This window comes from Hibiscus syriacus, unplaced genomic scaffold (assembly GCF_006381635.1).
Source record: "Hibiscus syriacus cultivar Baekdansim isolate YM2019G1 unplaced genomic scaffold, ASM638163v2 tig00000002_pilon, whole genome shotgun sequence".
Classification (NCBI taxonomy): Eukaryota; Viridiplantae; Streptophyta; class Magnoliopsida; order Malvales; family Malvaceae; genus Hibiscus; species Hibiscus syriacus.
Window position 1 is genome coordinate 1,004,269 of NW_024061752.1, and position 21,669 is coordinate 1,025,937.

Genomic DNA, 21,669 nt, shown 5'->3' on the forward strand with positions numbered 1-21,669 from the left:
CCACGTTACGTTGAATCCAGAGTTTCCAGACTATTGCAACAAAGAGGATATCCCAAACCTCGACATCCCCAACTAACTCCCGATAATCGCTTATATTCACCCTAATCCAGTCTTGCATATCCATCGTCAAATATTCCTGTAACCGCTCCGTCTTCACCACTGAGCTCCATACTGTCAAGGCCGGCGGGCGGTGACGTAAGTACGTAACAAATGGTTGATGTCCTCCACTGGATCAGCACATAAAAGACACCTGCTGTCCATAGTGAGATGGCGCCTCTTCCGCTCCAAATTTGTCAGAACTCTATCACCCCACACTAGCCATAAGAACAACTTCACCTTTTGTAGCCCCTTAAACTTCGCGAGGATTCTCCATGCCACCATTGTTCCCTGTCTGAACCGCATAAGTCGTTTTCACCGAGAAATAACGGTCCTTGCGAGGATTCCAACCTACTGAAGCAGGTCCAAAATGTACTTGAGGCCCCTTTATTGCAACAATGCGCATCAGTACATTTACAGGAAGGTACTGTTCAAAGTGACTCCATTTCAATTCCCCAACTCATCCGCCATATCAACCACCGTGACCCGTTGCAAGCCAACTTCTCCAGCTACCTTAACATGGTTAATCAAAGGACCAAAATCAGCAAGCCAGCTATCGAACAAGATATCCACATCCCTACCATGACCAAAGCACCAAATAATATTCCTTTTCACATCTGCCCAAATGCACGCCATACCCTTCCATAGCTTTGACCAAACCATTTATTTCTTTTCACTCTAAATTATTTCTTTTATCTACAATTAATTTTATTTTTTTAAAATTTAACTATTTATGAATATTCAATTGGGCTAACTTTATTTTTTTTAGGTTGAATTTAGATTTTAAATGTTTTATGTTAATTTTTTTAAAATTAATTAATTTTTTTAAATTTAATTAATTTTTTTTTTAAAATGGGTCTTTCTGGAGGAGTCTCCAAGGAACTCATGTCTTCCTGGCACAGGCAAGAGCACCATAATCTCTAAGACAACTATAATATATAAATAAGACCTCTAACAGACCCGCATGATCTACTAAAGTAAGATTCAAGATCTAACGACTTAATTTATTTATCCTGCTGACCTACGAGTAGCCATGATAATTCTATGCATGACTCCATCATCTAGAGTCACTATAAATATTTCACAACTACAACTGAGATGTGATCCTTTGAATGCCTTCTCCTTCACTCATATACACTCTCCTTATGTCTTCATCTCCCCCGCAAGAATACATTTATCAACGATCATTTTATCACCATTCATGGCTTTTCGTCTAATTCAAAAGGGTGAACCACCAACAGCCGACGAGATAAACTTGTTCTCATCAACAAAAATACAAATAATTTGAATATACTGCATAAGAATTATTGATTATTTTTTAAAATATTTATAAAAACAACTTTGAAAACTTAGCATATAATGCCAAAAAATTAACGCTATAACTAAAGTTATATTTTTAAAAATTAATTTAAAATTTTAAAATAATAAAATTTTACACGATAAAAACTTAAGAATTGAAATTAATCATTTTTTTAATAATTTCTAAATATAATCTTAATCCTACCTAGAAAGAAAGGGAAAGAGAGACTCTAAGGGAATGAAGAAGAATGTTTCGGGTGAGTTTAGAATTCATGATCTAATAGAATATGAGGGAATAAAGACAAGAAACTTGACAAATCGACCAAATGTACTTGCTCAACTGAAGCTAATCAAATTAAATTATAGTGTTTTAAATTAATTTTTTTATTCATGTTCTTAAAAATCGAGATTACACAAAATTTATTGTTTATTTTTATTTTATAATTAATTCTGTTTGATAATGTAGAAAAATATTTACATTTAAACTAATAAATGCATTATTTGTATATTGTCTTAATCTTTAGGAGATGCTACATTTACTTGATTTTATTAATAAATGCATTATTTGTATATTTTCTGTTATGTTTTATACGCACGTGGTAGGTTCTTAGCCTCTTACGATATTGACCATCGAATTGAAGAATAAATAAAATTATTGAAATACAAGTGCCTACCAGTCTACCATCGTCACCTACGAAAGTGTAAACCTACCAGTCTACCATATTCACTGTACTTGGTTGGGATTTTAATCTAAATAATATTATTTTAATTAATGATACTTAAAATAAATTAATTTTATAAATTATGACTATTTTTATATAAGATGTCATTTACTATCTAGGGTCAAATTATATTCTGTCAATCTCGTATTTAAAAAGTTTGTATTGTAGTATATGGGCTTCCTCACCCATGTAGGGTGTTGGAAAAAAAAATTCTTCATACGGGGCTCTACTCAAATTATTTTTTGAATTGTGGTGTTTGCTACAGTTACCTCATTGGTCGTCAAGTGTTCCTTGCGATAAAACATCTTCTGTTGTAGCAACACTTCTCTCTTCCCTCCCTGTTGCAGCTCCATAGATCACCAAGTGCTCAATAGGTTGTCGTGTGCTCCTGGAGACCTATGGAGGTCGTCATGTGCTCCTGGAGACCTATGGTGGTCACTGTAGCAATCACCATACTTAAGCAAATAATTGTTCGATTGCACTGTGTGAGGAATTTTTTTTCCATTGCATTATTCAAACACTTTTGCCGTAGGATACGTGTTTATATTACTTGTTATTTTTTATATTTTCAGAATTAAATTAACAAACCTTAAAATTATATATATTAAAATAAAAAATTCAGAAATTGAGGTAAACAAGATTATTAGTATGTTATTTTAGTATGAAACTTTAAAAAATTATGATTTTGTGTTGAGATATTCGATTGAGATGATTCTTTTTAATTTATTTAATTTTATGAGATTTACACATTAATAATGTGAGACGAGAAAATTTAAATTTTTTAAAATACATAAATATATTTAAGCTTAAGAGTACAAAGATCCATGTATTCATATGTTACTTTTAGATGATTCTTAGCTAAATACATATCTTAGCTGAGTCCATGTAACAATATTATTAGATGATTCTTACCAAACATGTCTAAAGACCATGGCACTTGCAAACCCTAATGGTAAATGTCAACAAAAGCAAAGCAAACTACATGCAGAAATCAAAAACCACCACAGACAGAGTGAGGAGTTGACGGCTTGAGGAATCTAGTTTATAAGCAGTTAAATTGCCTTCAAGCCTTGTTCAAAGAAGCCGGTGAATGCTTCCATTTCATCTCTTTTAAGTGTCAAACTGATCTCAATACCTCCTTCCTCGTCTCTACAGTCCCCAAGATATATAGTAGTCGAAGCATTACTATGCACCACATCGGTCTTCTTCGGTTTACCCCACCCGAAATCGGTATCGTAAGCACGTAACTTAGGGGAGCCAGACACCGTTGAAAGACGACCCGTTTCTGATATTTCGATCCAATTAGTAATCCATTTCTCAGCTCCTCTTAATGCTCCGTTTTGAAATTCCTCGACTCTGTTTCCAATGGCTTTCGTGGCTGCAAACACGCCATTCTCCCCCACCAGTTCATTCCCCATTACTCGTGGAATACACATTGCTAGACAGTTGCCGAAGTATGCCGCTGGTATAGCTAATTCGGGCATGTTTCTACAGTCTGCCACGAAGCCGAAGTAGTGAAATTCGCCATCTTGGTGATGTTCTACGCTACCACTGAGCTTTTGGGTTTTTACCAAACAAGTCCAGACCAAAGCACAAGCACCCACGAATGTTGATGCGCGTGGCAGCTCCGCTCCATATTTCTCGATGCACTGATTCAAGACACGAGTTTTTAGTCCCTCGATGTCAACTCGACTCAGAACTAATGTGGTTCGAATGTTGTCTGCAAAAACGCCGTGGTAGACTTGTTCCTTGTCGTCCTCCGAGTTAGACGCCAAACTCCACAACTGGTTCAAGAAAACTGATGCAAGCCCACAAGGGTCTCTTTCCTGTACAACACTCCTATTTAAGAACGGCATGGCCTGTGCTGAGTTTCCAGCAGATCTAAAAATGGACGCCCAAGATTTCATGAAATGATGGAACGACCTTCCATCTGCTACCACATGGCTAAACGCGGCCCCAATACATATCCCCGAGTTTGGGAACACCGTGACTTGTAACGCCAGAAGTGGCTGAACACGTGTGTTGTTGTGCACAAGTGCGTGAGGCAGATCTGGGACGAAGGGGAGGAGATCTTGTACATCTCGAGCATGGTAGCGAATGGTATGATCGAAATCAGCAGAAGACTCGGAAACGGTGAAAGAGATGGAATCTCCACGTGTGTAAAGAATATGGGGCTTTTGTGGTGAAGGAGGGCATATGAGGTTGGCGGCGAAAGGGTAAAAGATTTGGAGAGTAGAAGAGAGAGATGATTTGAGGGAAGGGAGAATGGAGTGGGTGAAACGGAAAGTAGAGCAAGGTAATTGATAGAAGAAGAGGCTTTGCATAGGGTTGCAAAAAAACCATGCCAGATCGAAGAAAGAAAGAGGAATGGAGGTATTGAGCACTGATCCTACTGGAGGAGAAACATGGCTATGCTCCACGACTTTGATTGTGCAGGCTCGGCTCGCCATTTTGCTTCTTCTTTTGGGGATGAGTTCTAGCTTTTATTGTAACATCCTCAATACCGAGTTAGTGACTAAATTGTAAAATTTCAGAATTTGGTGACTAAAGCAGAATAATTGAATAGTATTGTAATTTGGTATAGGGTTAAATTTCAAGAAAGGTGGAATTGAAGGATAGAATAGTCATTTGCATGGAAAATAATTAAAGAAGAGATATATATTAGCTACATGTGGAAGAGAATGAAGCAAAACACAAGGTTCCAGAGTTCTCTTCTTCTCTTCTTTCTCCACACGTGAAAGGTTCAAAACAAAGGTGAGATTTCTCATGAGCTAATTGTTTGCTGAAATTTAAGTTTTGTTTTGATCGTTAGATGATAATTAAGCTTAAAGAAAGCTTAATTTATCTTAAAACAACAAGATGAAGAGTGTAGGAAGGATTAAAGGTTAGGAGTTCTTGAATGAAATTTTGAAATAAAGTTCATAATGAGAATTGGAAGTTGAATTTGACTTGTCACCAACTTGATTAAAGAATATGAAATGTTATAATTAGCTTTAGAACATGTTGGAATTTGAGTGAGATTCTTGAATTTTATGTGGAGGATTGAATTTTGAAGTTTAAGAGATATTGAATGGGTATAAATTAGTTTAAGCATGTGTATTCAAGTTAGGGATATTAAAGGAGGTGAAAGATGAAGAGTTGAGATGAAAAGAGAATGAATTTCGTGCTTAAAATGGAATTTCTAGATTATGTGCATCGATGCATCTTCAATGTGTATCGATGCACTCTCAAATAAATGAACATCGAATGTAATTAGTGCATCGATGCATGAGGAGTGCATCGATGCACCCCCTTAAGATTAAAACATCGAAGGTGATTTGTGTACCGATGCACAGGTAGTGCATCGATGCACACGTTAAGGAATGCATTGATACACTGTAGAGTGCATCGATGCATACGTTCATTAAAAGATGAAAATAGCTTTCTTTTTAGCCTAAGGAGTGATAGTTTAGAATATATCAATTAGTATATTGATATGTACCAATGTATTACTATGTAGATATAGAACGTAATCTTGTTCCAGAACAATCGAATGATTAGAATCGAGTCAAAGCAAGGCTAAGGTGAGTGCATATCTTATATAAAATTGTATTGAGATAAGACTTGCGATTAGTCTATCTCTTATAGTTAAACTTATGATTTCACATTCATGTACATGCATATTTATATATGTATTAATGTTATAGTGCTTTCATGCATAATTCATTCATGCTTTAATATGAACTTATTTGAATGAGTGCAATTATATGAGAATCCATTCAGGTATGGGAAATAATGAAAATGATTATGTTACTTAATGTGAGAGCTGTAGGTATAATTGGCATGTCAAGAGTCGAGGGACTATCAATGGTCCTTTGGGACATAGTGGTCCTTCGGGACAAATATTCAGTGCCCCTAGTGGGATTTTATTCGAGTTGTGGTGACAGCATTGTGCACAACCTCAGTGTACTTGCGTACCTTTTGTTCTCAATAACGTACATGGGCGATCCAAAGATAAATTAAAGTGAAACTAGCATAAGAATACAAGTTTTATATATGTGCATGTTATCATCATATATGTTATAGTGTAATAGGTACATGCAAGTTGAAATGTCATGATCAATGGTAAGAGTGCATGATCATGAATTCGTTGTTATATATGTATATACATATATTTATGTTATGTCTAACTAAGTCTGTGACTTAGCGTGTAAGTGATTTACACGTAGGTACCAAGAATCGGGAAGAACAAAAATAAGAGTGGCAAGAACAGCAACACTGCTAGAAGATCATATCAGAAGTAACTAATAAAGTATGTATGTTGATTTTTGTATAGTATGTTGGCATGTAAGGAAAGGTGTTAGTTATGAATGCTCTGGTCGATTTTGTTTATTTTGGTCAACTTATGTAAATAAACTACTTTATTTTAATGAAAGTTTTGAATTTCCTTTAATTCTGTCAAGAGTCAAAGTTTAAAAAGTTAATGTGACACCTTAGACTCGTATTCGGGTCGGTACGGATTGGGGGTGTTACATTTATGGATAAAATGCAACCTTAGAGAAGACATCCTAATTTAGATATTTTGATGGTTTCAATAGTAATATTTCCAACCGATCATCATGAGTTAATAAAATTGGTATAATTTATATTTGATCTTCAATACTTACATATTCTATTAATTTAATTATAATTTTAATTTAATTCAAAAAATTAATTATCTGGAGGTGCCTCGTGTCAATTGATTATTTTGATATTTCACTAGTGACACATGTCATCACGTGATTGGAGAGTTTTTTTTATTAATTTTAATATTTAATTTAATTGAAAAATCTCCAATAAGATGATGACACGTGTCACTAGAGAATTGTCACAATAATTGGTTGACATGTGATACCTCCTTATTAGATTGTTAATTTTTTAATTAAATAAAAACTATGACTAAATTAATAGAATGTGTAAGTCTTGAGGACTAAATATATAATTATAATAATTTTATTAATTGTCACATCAATACTTCCATCAAATATTAATGGCATGTAGCTTGATTGAAACCAATTAAATAGTTAAGTGGTCATATTGACAAAATTTATAAAACGATGGTCGTATTGACACTAATCTCATAGTTAAACGGTCATTCAAGTAGTTTACCATTTCTAAATTAACATTCATGTATGGTTAATTTTTATTTTACATTTTTAAAAATATAAAATAAATACACGTTTGATCATTTATGTTTTTTTAAAAGACCGTTTTGCCTTATGTGATACTTTCTCAATCCAACGAAATGTGTCTTTTTTTATTTTTAAAATTGTCTCATTCAAAATGTCTTGTAAGAAAAATCAATAAACAATAACACTTATATTTCATTTTTTACCCTTGTGTGTAATACTCTTTTACACATATTAAAATAAATCTATCAATAACTTTTTTGAAGATAATTTTTAATTTCTCGTAGTCAAATGTATTTCTTAGAATTATGTACATAATCAATATAAGGCACAAATGATGAGTCGGATAGAGTAATATATTGAACAAATTTCGTATTATGTTTCAATTCATAGAATAATGAACCCTTTCAATTTGGCATTAGTGAAACCGCTCAAAACATCGCGTCATACACCATGTTTTGTTCCGTCCATATGATTATATCGAGTTTAACATAAGATTATTACACATTAGTTCTATCATACTCTATATTTACTTTGTACATATTGTATTTAAATGATAAATCTATTTCACCAATACCACCATAGCCCATTCAATCAGTTCAACTAATGACATTATTTTCACCGATGATATTTACTGAATTTCTGCAGTCAACAATGAGATTGTTGATCAAGCACCTTTACATTCGTTATTCACCCATCATCATACAATGAGGTGTTTCAATGAATGAACGTGTCCAACCAACACACATGAAAGTCGACAATGTCAGTGATAATGTAGGTTAAGATGATGAAAACAATGACAATGACAATCTTGTTGAATAATAATTACTATAGAGAAATCTCATACGTGAGAATCAATGATCATCGTACTGTAAACCTTATTCGCAAAAAAAATCATTAGTGACATTTCTTTTTGTTTTTATTATTTATTAGTATTATAATTTTTTTTCATATCATAATACCGGATTTAAGTTATAGTTAGGTTTATAACAATTTAGATTTCTCCAAATTTATAACTAACTTCATTTAAATTAATTTTAATTTTCATAAGTTTCTAACCGTTTAAATGTATAACAATATATATTTCCTTAAATTTATAACTAAGTTCATTTAAATTAAGGGTAAACTATGTGAATATTTATTTTTGTTTAGGGTTTGACCGACTTTGGTCACTAATTTAAAAATTAAGGGTAAATGGTCCTCACATTATTGGTTTGTCCAGTTTAAGTCCATTTGCTATTAATTTTCGTTAACCCCATTTTATTTAAGTCTATAACATGGTTGAGGGACTAAAATTGAACTGTAGTTAACGGTTGAGGGACTAAAATTGAACTGTAGTTAACGGTTGAGAGACTAAAATCGAACGGATCAATAACATTAGGTACTAAAATCGAATGGATAGATAACATTAGGGACCATTTCCCCTTAATTTTTAAATTGGTGACCAAACTCGGTTAGACTGAAAACATAGGGGACTATTCACATAGTTTACCCTTAAATCAATAATAATTTCAATTTCTATAAATTTGTAACAATTTAAATTTCTTCAAATTTCCATGGACTCCGAAGTTAAAGAGCCCAATATCTGATGATGGGTCCAGACTTATTGGGCTTTGAAAATATATTAAATTAATAGTTAAAATGTAAGCTACTTGTTTGGTACTTCATTTATTCTCAAATTTTTATTTTGGTCATTAAATAATTTTTTTCTCTAAAATCATACCTAATAAGTGTTTTTTAATAATTAATCATTTAACTATTTTTTTTCTAAAATCATATATAATATTTTATTTTATTTTTATTCTAGTACTCATTAAATATTAACTATGCTAAAATATCATTTTTTTAATTTTTTCTCTTTTAATCAATAGTTCAAGTGTTATAATATATATATATATATATATTACCAAAATTTATATTTAAACTAACCAGTCCATTTTTATTTTATATATGTACTAAGCAAATATACACTAAGTTTTCAGTGTCGTTAAGTAATACACAGGAAATTAAATGAATTATATGGGCATTCATGAGTGAATCTACCACCAAAAACATGCACGTGGAACCTTCATTCGAATAATATAAGGCGATAGATGCATGGTTTGACCGTATTTTAAAGTATATAATATACAAAATTAGGTTATAAACCTAATTAATTATTTATATTGTGTTAGTAATATCATACATATAGACGTGCATCACGGTGGCCGTGTCCATCAAGTATTGCATTGACGCCAGCATCCAGCTATCTAATTCAACAACTCCGTTTGATCCTCTACGTGTAATCGTTTCACACTCTGTCTACACTTGCACCTTCAACCTTAACCACGTGTCCCCAAATTCAAACTACCCACACGATCGAGCTAACCAAGAGGATTGTACTAGATCATAAAATTTTGATTTAATCAAATTATATTATTAATTTTTTATTATTAATAAATTAAATTATCTATACTAATATCTTTGAATGATAATAATGAATAAAGTAAAATTAATATTTTATTTAACGTATCAATTTCAGATAATATTTAATTGATAATTAAAAAAATGTCTTAAAAGCCTATTTGTCCCTTAAAGAATACTCTTTGTATCGAGTTGTCCCTGAATTTGTTAAGACTATTTTGTCCCTAAAACTTTCAAAAGATACTTGCATTGTCCCATTTTTAAATATATTTAAAAGGTGTTTGATTAAAACATGCTACTGGAAATTTTAGCCAATTAACTTCACTAAAAGGAGTAAATGTCATGTTAAGTCTTTTAAATATTAGTTTTGTTAAATTTAATGGCTAAAAACTTATTTAATCCAAATCAACTCATATATGTTTTGTTAAATTTAATCGCTAAATATTCAAAGTTTGTTGAGGGATCATGGACACCTTACAACCATAAATTAACAAACGAATTTTGTGTAATAACTACCATATATGCATATATTTCTAAAATATTGTTTTGGTTAACTTTAAAGACATGGATTCATGCATGTCCATATATGGCAATCTCATGCAGAAGCAAACCCTAGATTTGCGACAGGTATGTAATAGCATAGATTAAATTATGAACCACTGCTCAATCAATGTGACGAACTATTGCATGAAATTTCCCCGACCAAGGCCTAGACGTGACATTTCAGCCACATTTTCAATCTATTTTTTATGCATTAATAATATATATGAAAAATTATTTGATGTATATGTGTTTTCAAATGTAGATTCCATAATCTTATTTATTTTAGTTTTTTATATTAAAACCTACGCATTAACGCTTAAACCATAAATTCTAAATTCTAAATCATAAATAAGAACTCCAAACTCTAGCTTATAAACCCTAAATATTAATCTTTAAATCCTAAATCCTAAACCCTAAATATAAACATTAGATCGAAAACTTTAAATCTTAAATAAAACAAATAACATTAAAATCTATGGGCCAAAATCCTTTTTTTCCCCTTTGGAGAGTTTGAAGTCATACAAGGGACATGTCATCATGATATACGTTGCTTAATGTTCCTTCTATTAATTAATATACTAATTTTAAAGAATACTCAAAGATATTAATTAATTAAAATTGACAAAGAGATGCATATAAAAGGAAAGGCAAGGAAACAAGCAACATGATGGTGATCTTCGGCAAGGAAACAAGCATTTGACCAAATGGTGTCATGTTAGATAGGGGTGGATGAACACTTGCGCCTTATTGTCAAATGTGTTTGAATTAATCATCCACTTATCCTGCGTTCAATGCTGGCCTTAAAAAAGCAGCTTCACCCTTTAACCCTTTTTAGAACAACTGTCGAACTTAACCTGGACCACGAATTTTGAGAGGGAAACTGGTCTTGATCGAACGAAAACTAAAATTGAAGGGGAGGGTTGACTTTATAGGTGGAATTAGACACAACACCTGGTGCTGTTTCTGGTTCACGTGCCCGAAACATAGTGGTTTGGTCCGAATGAGGGTCCAGCTAGGAAAGTGTTGACATAATATGATCGATTCGATGATGAAGGCTAACGTACGTAGATGAACATTTTAGTGCAGTGTTGGTAAAAGTTCAAATTTCGGCGAAGACGTGCAATGGAATAGTGTCGCGTTTTCTTCTATTTGGACAGCTTCCTTAACTACCTTTACCGCCCAATCGTTATCAAGTGTCAGACGCACAAATACGGTCAAACTAAAAGCATATTTAGTTACTCATCCTTATTGAATCGGATTGGAGTCGATTTTTAATTTATTTTTTGGGTTAAAGTCTGTAATTTTAAGGTCGTTTGAAACAAGATTTGTTGTTATAATTTGAAGCCGATAAAAGATCTATTATATTATTGTCTTTAATTTACGTGACAATCAAACATGTGATTTTTTAAATAACTATATATAATTATATTTTATCTTTTATTTTTAAATGTGAATTATATAATATTATGTATTTTTTCTTTTAAAAAAAGTGCTTTTAGAGATTATGAATCATTTTGTACATAGTCCACTAGTTAAAAAGGTTTGTGTACACTCAACCTAATTATTCGTTGAAAGGACTTATAATCAATATTCAACCAATCACGTTAACAAGAAGTTTGTGGCAAGCCATTCTCATTATGTTTAGATAATGAAATCGAAGATGCTATCACAAATAATCATAATTAAAAGGAAAAACATCTTAAATAAATATGAGTTGATTCAAGCTAAAATTTCAAATGGCGGTCCATATTTTAACATCAATCATAATCATAATTGCTTTGCCTTTTAATACTCTTATTGCAAAAATAAATACAATTTTTATAATTTTTATGTGTGATATATCTAAATTTCTTTCGTTATATTAAATTTATATCGAAAAAGAAAAAAAACTTAAAATTTATAAATGATAGTTGGACATCTCTTCAAACATGTTTTTTTAGAAGAGAGAAATAATCATGTGACAAATGATATTTGAATGACTCTTTGACCGTCTGATTTCATATTAAATGTCCTAGTAGGTAGATGGGATAGATAAAGTGGATAACTATGATGATGACTCATGACATGAATGTCTCGAAATTGAGTATTGGAGAATGTCACGCGTTAAAGAGGTGAGAAATATTTTCTTTTAAAGAAATTAAAATGTATAAACAATGATGATACAAATCTAATTAAACATGTACATTTTTTAGTAATATGTACGTAAACATGAACTGCAGAAAGAAAAAGACACGTGTTAAGAGGCCGGCACCAAATTTCATTGACTTCAACATTGGAAACCCTTTGTGCTGATTCCCATCAATATATATAGGGTCCCCATCGTTTCTTTGGGATCCACCACTTGCACTTTTCGGCATTTTCCCTTCTAGGACTCGTCCTCCACCCGCCACTCACTCCTTGATCAGCCATCATTTGTAACTTTCAATTCCTTCAAAGCAAAATCAATGGGGAGAACACCTTGCTGTGACAAAATTGGCCTCAAGAAAGGTCCATGGACACCGGAAGAAGATCTCAAGCTTACTAACTATATTCAGATTCATGGCCCCGGCAACTGGCGTACCCTTCCTAAGAAAGCTGGTATGGAATTGTCTCCTATGTATGCATGCATGTATGTATGGTCAGATTCTGATGATGCTTTTATTTGAACTGTTTAGGGCTGGAAAGGTGTGGAAAGAGTTGCCGTCTGAGATGGACAAACTACCTTAGACCTGATATCAAGAGAGGAAGGTTTTCGTTTGAAGAAGAAGAGACGATAATTCAACTGCACAGTATTTTGGGCAACAAGTATGATTTTCCATCTATTTAATTCATTTAAAACTTCCATTAAAGCATAAAGTGTGCATCTTGGTCAATGTTAAGTTGTTGTGTAGTCGTTTTCATGAGCATAGCTTACCTGATTCATTTATGTAAATCAGATGGTCGGATATTGCCGCTCGCTTGCCGGGAAGGACAGATAACGAGATCAAGAACTACTGGAACACTCATATAAGGAAAAGGCTTCTGAGAAACGGGATCGATCCGGTGACGCATGCGCCTCGACTCGATTTTCTTGATCTTTCGTCCATTCTGAGCTCCACTTTGTGCAACCAGTCGCTTGTCAATGTGTCAAGCTTGTTAGGTGCACAAGCTCTCCTAAACCCTCAATTATTGCTGCTAGCCAACACCCTCTTGTCGTTGAAAGAAGAGAACCCAGAAATAATCTTACAACATCTCCAGCAAAACCAGCAGATTTGTAATAATTCTCAAGAAAACCTAGCTCCTCCTCCGACGTTACAATCAAACCATTTTCAAGTTCAACCCATGCAAACCACTGGAGAAGGGTTTTTCTGCTGCCCAAATTCCCAAGAAACGTTAGGTTCGCAACCAAATTATATTCAGTGCAGTTCAGATTCGGAGGTTCCTCTTGTGTCTGAAAATTCGAACACTCGGTCAGTGAATGGGTGCAGCCAGAATTTCACCTTGGATTCTTTGAGGTCAACGCCGATATCAAGTCCTACGCCGTTGAATTCGTCGTCGACGTGCAGCAGCAGTGTGGATGACGAGAGAGAAAGCTTCAGCAGCTTGCTCAAGTTTGAAATTCCTGACGGTTTTGATTTCAGTGAATTTATGTAAATAATGCATTAAATACTATAGGCTAGATCATCACCATTATCAGTGATTTTGGCTTTCGGCTTTGTTTATTTTTTGTAGTGGCTTTTGGGTTTGTCTTGCTTTTATATATATATATATATATTTCTTTGAATACTGTTTTTGTGATTATAATTACACCTAAACGGGGAAGTAAATTTCTTTGAATCCTACCCATATTCCTGCATCCCATATTTCCACATCAAGCACCGAGAAGATCCCAATGTTGGGTGCAAAACCTGTCAAACAACGACCATGATGGTCTCCATCTCTGTAATAACACCTGCAACAGCGAATCTGTGAGAGAAACCCCGGCTCCATCTGTATTGACCTTGATCCATTATGTTGGACGTAGCCATGCTATTATCGTACATAGGAACAAATACAACTTTCTTGAAAGCATTCACGTAATATACTATTAAATCATCGTCATGTGCACTGGGACGAGCTAATATACCAATTTAAATAGATAAAATACAATTAATAATAAAAATGAGTGACTAAAATTAAAATAAATTGAAATTAAAATGTCTAAATGTGTGTATATATATATATATATGCACGAACTAAATGACCTCAATAATTAAGAAATTGTTATTATTTATTGAGGTCTCAAGTTCGAACACTATATATGTCGGGATGTATGAGCATTTAATATCAAATAATTTATAATCTTTGAACAAATTAACCTTGTATTCACCTCAAACTAATATATATTAGTAATAAAAACCGGGGTAGTGGCCTCGGAGCACAAAACATAATTTCGTCCCTACATGTGCACGACATTGAGAACAAGTAAAATTATAACAAAAGAAAATATTTATCATGTACTTAACAATAATAATATAATTATTAACCTCGATAAGTAAAATGATTCAATGATGACTTTAAAATATTACTCGTAATACAATCACATATAATGTATTTTTTTTATTTCTTTACCAATCCGAAAGTTGATGCTTTTAAAGAAGTGTATGAAGCTTTTCCCCCTCTTTTCCCACTACCTTTTTAATATAATTTCAAAATCATTTTGGTTTTAGGACCAGTTGACGTTGTTAAAGATTGTTGAGAGATAATTGTACGATCGAGCCTTTAGTTAAGCCAAAGTCGGCAATAATGTAGGTATCTCCTTTTCCTATTAATGTTCTTGTGCTTTTTTCCAGCTGCCACGACACTAATGTGACATGAAAAATACTGATTTATGGATGATAGAAAGGATACAATAATACAGAGGGACGCATGGAGAAGAGCAACAGGCATGTCACAAACTTTTACAGCCGAAAAGCCTGAAGAGAAAGCTGACAGAAACTGTGGTCCAACTCATCACTCACCTATGCCGATTGCCCAAGACCTTCCAGTTCATCTCTAGTATGGGGCTGACCAGAAAGCCAATTACCTTAACCCCCCCAATGGACGTGTCGCAGTGGAATAATATGTTTGGGACTAGCTAGCTATTAAGGGAGATGGGAAAAGTCTGAGGTGTTGGGTTGGGTTGTCAACCATTGTAATTTGCATCCCAATGGACAAGGTTTAGGTCATTTGGGCTATTTGCCTTTGTCTTTTCTGTTTTATTTATTTTTGTCATTTTAGTTTAATCATAAGCTATGGGTTTATTTTTTTTATTTGTGTCCCACTTCCTTTCATGAAATTAATAATTATATATTTTAATTTTTCAAAATTTTAATATATATTTCTACATGAATGAAACATTAAATATGAATGTTTGAATTTTGATCCACTGATGTTTCTAAATTAATGAATGTTTGTTGATTCAATTTCATGGATATCATCATGATCGTACGGTCGGTGTGGCTTTCTGGACAGGTTCCACCCCGTACGACAGAGATAAGGAGGAGCACATGGCTGGCCCTTCCTCATTTCAACACTACCCCATTAACCATGAATTATCATTCCCTTTTATACGTTCCACTTAATCCTGAAATTGACTTTAAGGATCAATCACCAGCAATATCCTAAACTGATTATCAAAGCTTTGTATTCCAACAAGGATACGTGATTTCCCTAGTTCACACGACTCGACATTTCTCACATGTCCCATGCCATCCAGAAGGCCGTATGAGGCGACACAAAAAGGCTTCTAGAGCAACGATTTTGCACTTTTATTGTATTAAAGATAGGAAAATTTTATCGATTATCAATAAAATAAGACATTAAGTCTCTTTAATAAATTTTAGGTTTGTATTTAAATCTTTGTAATATTCAGTATAAATTAAATGATCAATGAGCCTAAATGAACCATAAAATAAGAGAATCTTATACCCTATGAGACAAAAGGATCGTCCATGCATGCTTAACTGTAATAACTTGCATGTAGCAAAGCATTAGTGTACAAAATCCAGCAACAACGTCCGACTAAAATGAGGCAAAATTTCAAGCTTTGGGTTTCATATTGGACGTTTCTATTCTACCACCATCAGTCGCGGCTTGGGCTTTGGCCTACTACTCAACTATATATCTTAGCTTAGTGATCTTGCAGGCTGGGATCCTGCTGGAGTTGGCCAGTTCGGCTTCGGCCTACTACTCAACTATATATCTTAGCATAGTGATCTTGCAGGCTGGGATCCAGCTGGAGTTAGCCAGTTCGGATTGACAATGATCAGATAAAGACCAGTCTTACTCCTTTGTAATATAATTTATAAATTTCAAAACAATGGTCTCTCTCTCTCTCTCTCTCTTTTCAATCTCTCTCTTTTATCTTATAAAGATTAATCTTCTTAAATTTTATCTTTTTATTTTCGTGTACGAGTTTTAAAGTAATTTATCTAATCTACGAGACAATGTCTATTTCATTATTATACTCTAAAGATGAGATCACTTATAAAACGATGCTTTTTTATCACAATATGATAACTTTATTTTACTTATTTACTAATTAATACTAACAAAAATAATGTTTAGCAACATGAATTGCGTACAATCTATATTCAAATTATTATTATAAATGACCGAAACATTTTTTTAACTTGAAACGATACTGAATTTTATTGAAACAAAAAAATATACAACTTTAGTAATTTAATCAATCAAATATAGAATTTTAGGGGCCGTGTTAAAAAAATTCAAACAAAAATTAAAATAAAAAGAAAATCTACGGGGTTAAAATATTCTTTTGAAACTGACATCCATTGTCCATAGTAACCCAGTAATTCTCAACAATACTCTTTTGTCTCTATCCACCTTTTAAAATTTTAGGAATTTTGCATTAAACCTAATCATATATATATATATATATATATATATTAAAAAATCTTACTAAACCTCTCATAACTTATAAAAGAAATTAGTTAAGGCTTTCAAAGATTTTTAAAAATTTTAAAAAGTCTGACATTATTTTATCAAGAGTTATTATTATTTTCATATAGCCTCAAATTTAATATAATAAATTATATATAAATCAGTGATCTTGATAGTTAAGGGATCGCTATTATCATCTGAAGTCCTAGATTTAAGCACCGTACATACAAGGATATGAGCACTCATTATCAAATAGTTGAAAATATACGAATAAATACTATATTTTTTATTTACCATAAATTTATAAAAAAAACGTAAAAATATATGCAACGAGGGAAGTTCATATCATACGTCCGAACGTGATTCGGTGATTGTATGTTGATGACAATTTGAGTCTTCATTGCAATTTGCTATGAAAAATCCATAACATGAATCATTAGTACTATCAAACATTAAAAAAAAAACCCAAAACCAATTGACAACAACTTCTCCGAAACAGAGGCTGTTTCAGCTCAGCTCCTGCAAGAATCAAAGCCGACCGCCCATAATCCCAATCCACTTTCCAAGAAAACCCATTTCCCTTTTCTCTAATCCTCAAATGCCTGTATAAATAACACAGAGCTTCACTCTTCAAACAACCCAACACAAAACCAAGAGCTTTCTTTGAAAAGATCATAAGGAGTTTTTGCAATGGCGGGTATCGGTAAATCGGTTGCTGAGTTCGAGGACTTGTTGCCGGTGATAGCGGAGAATCTGGGAGGAGAAGGGCTAATGAAGGAGCTGAGCAATTGGTTTGAGCTGTTGATGGACAAGGAGAAACGGGTGATAACTGTCGAGAGCTTGAAGAGGAACGCGGCGCTGATGGGGTTGCAGGATTTGAGACACGACGAGCTGGTGAGCATGGTGGAAGAAGGTGATACCGACGGCGATAGAGCTCTCAGTGAGATGGAATTTTGCGTCCTGAGGCGTCAAGTATTGTTAACCCTTAAACAATACTCGAACTCACTTTAATTAAAATGATTAATTTTTAATTTAATTATTAAACTTTAATAAAATTTTAATTTAACCCTTAAACTTTAAATAAAATATAAATCAGATCAAAATCTCTCGTCAAGTATTGTTAACTATCATCTTCGATAATTGAAAGATTTAAAAATATATATACACTTCTTTTAATTTTATTAACTTTAAATAAAATGTCAAATTAATTTTAATTACAAATTGTCTTGATCTAATAATCATCAACAATGACGATAGATGATGAACAATAATAACAGCCAAACGTGGGAGACTTTGATAAAGGCAATAATGACTGATGGCTAGAAAATATAGGCTTACGATGTATCCATGCCAGATCAGTTAAGAGCCTTTTATAGTCTAATAACTTCTATACTAAAACCAAGCCGAACAAACAAAATTACTACAGCCCCAGCAAGTCCAACTTGACCACATTATTTATTTTTTAATTTGAAAGCAATAAAAATTTAAATTTAAATTTAATTTAATTTATTTGAAATATATTTGGATAGGAGGGAACAAATCAACCCACCTATTAATGCGTGTACTTTAATTTTTTTTTAGTAAAACAGTGTTTATTATTAATAATTTATATTGTTATAGTTAATAATACAAAATCAAACAAGAAAATCCCATTCTAGCTTTTCAAAAAAATCCATTCTAGAATCTTATATTACCTTAAAATTATAATAGTAATAAAGAAAGATGTTTTAGTAATCAGATATAAAAAGAAGGACGTTTATAGCAAATATTCCAATAAGAGTCTTGCAAAAAAGATTCTGGAATTCTCTGTTGAACTCGTAGATTCTTTAACATCTTTCCCGCCCTTTTCCTCGTTACTATATATATTATAAACCCTGAACGAAACTTCAAGATCCCAACAACTAAGCAACTAACCGTACTTCGCCTGAGCCACAGTTAGGATTTTTGTTGATAGCAATGGCAATAGTCACAGAGTACCAAGAAGAGGAGGAGGAAAAGCCATCGGCATCTCCGGCGTCGGCGGCTAAACCGGTGTCGTTTACTGCCAGCTTGGATCCGGCAAATCCTGTTGAGTTCTTGGAGAAGGTTTCCGATTTTATTCCTAAAGAGAGTGATTTTCTTGTGAAAGTGAACGTCGATCGATAAGGAGGTGGCGGAGATCGTGAGAGTTGCCAAGGAGAAGAGCAAGAAGATGGTTGAAGAGGAGGCTCAGAAAGTGGAGAATATGAAGGAAGTAAAGGAAGAGAAGGAAATGAAGAAAGAAGTGGAGAAGGAAGCAACGGAGGTCGATAAAAAGGAGGATGTGAAGGATGAAGAGACTATCTCTGGCCCGAGAGGTACATATATGACATATATCATTCTTCCATTTTTATTGTGTCATTATTATTGCAATTTGTTGCAAGCGAAGCTAATTTGATGAAAAGATAAGGGGAAAGCAAAATTTAGGGATTTAAATTGTGTTTATAGCATAGGTTGTTTGTGAATCTGCAAAAAGACGGAGAATAGTAATATATATTGTTTTACATTTTTCTAAATGTTTGGACAGTTCCAAACAAGGGCAATGGTCTTGATCTGGAGAATTACTCTTGGACACAGACCCTGGAAGAGGTCGCTGTTAATGTTCCCGCGTTCCGATCGGAACTAGATCGAAGTTTGTTGTGTGTGAGATTAAGAAGAAGCATCTAAAAGTTGGAGTCGGGGACCAGCCTCCTGTTATCGATGTAGGTTAGCGCATGTGATTTCGAAAGTTCCTAGTTGGTTTACATCGGAGTAACATATTTCCTTTTTATTTTCAGGGGGAGCTTTACCAAGCTGTCAAGCCCGATGATTGTTACTGGAGCACTGGTAAATCACTTGAAGAGAATGAGATAGATATTAACTGAACGTCGTTTTCACATTTTTTTCCCGTTTCCTGTAGAGGATAATCGATCTCAATCCTTTTCACAAAGCACAACCAAATGGAGTAATGGGAATCATTGGTGAAAGGAGATCCTGAAATTGACACCCAGAAAGTTAAACCAGAGAACAGCGAACTGTCCGACTTGGATCCAGAAACACGACAAACTCTGGAGAAAATGATGGTAACCCTTTCTATCTGTTCTTTTTTTCCCTCTATTTTGCGTCTTGATAGCTTCTATCTGCCATTAGAGCTCTCATCTCAGGTATACCAAACTATCATCAGTGTACAGGGAAACGAATCAAGAAACACAAAAGTTTCAAATCTTCGACCTTTACCAATATAACCGATGTCTCGTAGGCACGTGGTTTTTGTAACTTACTGTCAGTCAATTCTTTATTTATTTATTTATAATTTATAATATTTTCTCTGAGCTATATAAAATGTGAGATTAGAATCTCCAAATTCAAATCCAATATTGTTATTTGACTTCCAAAGAGAAAAAAAGTATTTATAGGCATTAAGAAATTCTACTAAAGGTTCTCTCATAGAGTCTGGCATTCTTAATATCAGTACTTGCTTTATATATATTTACATTAGAGTCCGTTTTCTTTGTGGCTTAAAGATTCATAATAATCTGAACTCGTGAACTTGTCTTCCTGTACAGTTCGACCAAAAACAGAAGGCGATGGGCCTTCCAACCAGTGATGAGCTTCGGAAGCAGGAACTCTTAAAGAAATCCATGTCCGAGGTAAACTATTCACTTCAGAAACTCAATACTTCCCCTCCATGTCTGGCTGTTTTAGCTGATGGATTTTTCCAAGGCAAAGCTCATGTAAACGGAGTGGCATCCATACGTGCATTCGTTCTCTTGCTGTTTTCCCAGGCACTTTGTCTGCAATCCCTTGCGTGTAATTGTCTTTAGCTGCACCTTTCCTGGGAACTTCGGTTTGAATTTTGTTCATAAGGGATATTCTCAATTTTTTCAGACAGCTGCAATTGGATGATCAATTTAAGATCTGATTGAATAAAAATAGATTCTGGAAATGACTTTTGAAAATTGTGAATGTTTCTTTATTTTGTTGTCTGATAATTTTTTAATACTTATTTATTATATATATTAAATACAATAAATAATGATATTTATTATAAAAATATCACTATTTCGATTTTAACTGTTATAAAGTAAATATAATATTTATTCAATAATTTTTGGAAGTTTCAGATTGAGTGTTTCAAGTGTTATTTTGTCGTTTTGTTCCTTTAAATTGATCTATAAAATGTAAGGTTTACAATATGTTTTTATATTTAAAAAAACACTAGTTTCTTCCCTTCTCTTGTTTCTTTCTTCAAAGAGATAAATATCGATTAAATTATTCTTATTCATTTAGGTATGTATACCAACTATGATAAATTATTTTTAAAACAATAGTTTGTATCACAATACAATAATTTTATTTTATATTTGTTTTATAGCCAACAACGTATACATACGTACATGCAAAGGTGAGAGTGCTTTTGTTCTAAAATTGATTGTAGTCCGACGCTTCCCATATTTTTTGTTCATTTCCATAAAAACAAGTTGAAAAAGGAGAAACAGAAGTGATGAGAGATAATTAGTCAAGTGACATCTAATCGATGAAAACAGCCCAGAAGTTGATTCAAATCGCTAAATAAATTA

General features: G+C 33.2%; 3 protein-coding genes and 1 pseudogene across 3 annotated transcripts; 3 read left to right on the plus strand and 1 right to left on the minus strand.

Annotated features, from left to right (window-relative positions):
• Positions 1-3,169: 3,169 nt before the first annotated feature.
• Positions 3,170-4,567, minus strand: LOC120147667 (anthocyanidin 3-O-glucoside 6''-O-acyltransferase-like). Its single transcript, XM_039161205.1, has one exon. The coding sequence runs from the start codon at positions 4,565-4,567 to the stop codon at positions 3,170-3,172; it is 1,398 nt and encodes a 465-aa protein (XP_039017136.1).
• An 8,056-nt stretch (positions 4,568-12,623) lies between these two features.
• Positions 12,624-13,900, plus strand: LOC120209802 (transcription factor MYB41-like). Its single transcript, XM_039208939.1, has 3 exons — positions 12,624-12,787; positions 12,865-12,994; positions 13,126-13,900. The coding sequence occupies exons 1-3, from the start codon at positions 12,655-12,657 to the stop codon at positions 13,820-13,822; spliced, it is 960 nt and encodes a 319-aa protein (XP_039064870.1). The 5' UTR covers positions 12,624-12,654; the 3' UTR covers positions 13,823-13,900.
• A 3,882-nt stretch (positions 13,901-17,782) lies between these two features.
• LOC120148645 (calcium-binding protein KRP1-like) lies at positions 17,783-18,103 on the plus strand. The gene has a single exon (XM_039161930.1). It carries the CDS (start codon positions 17,783-17,785, stop codon positions 18,101-18,103), a length of 321 nt encoding a protein of 106 aa, XP_039017861.1.
• Positions 18,104-19,011: 908 nt separating this feature from the next.
• Positions 19,012-20,995, plus strand: LOC120149669 (annotated as a pseudogene).
• Positions 20,996-21,669: the final 674 nt, after the last annotated feature.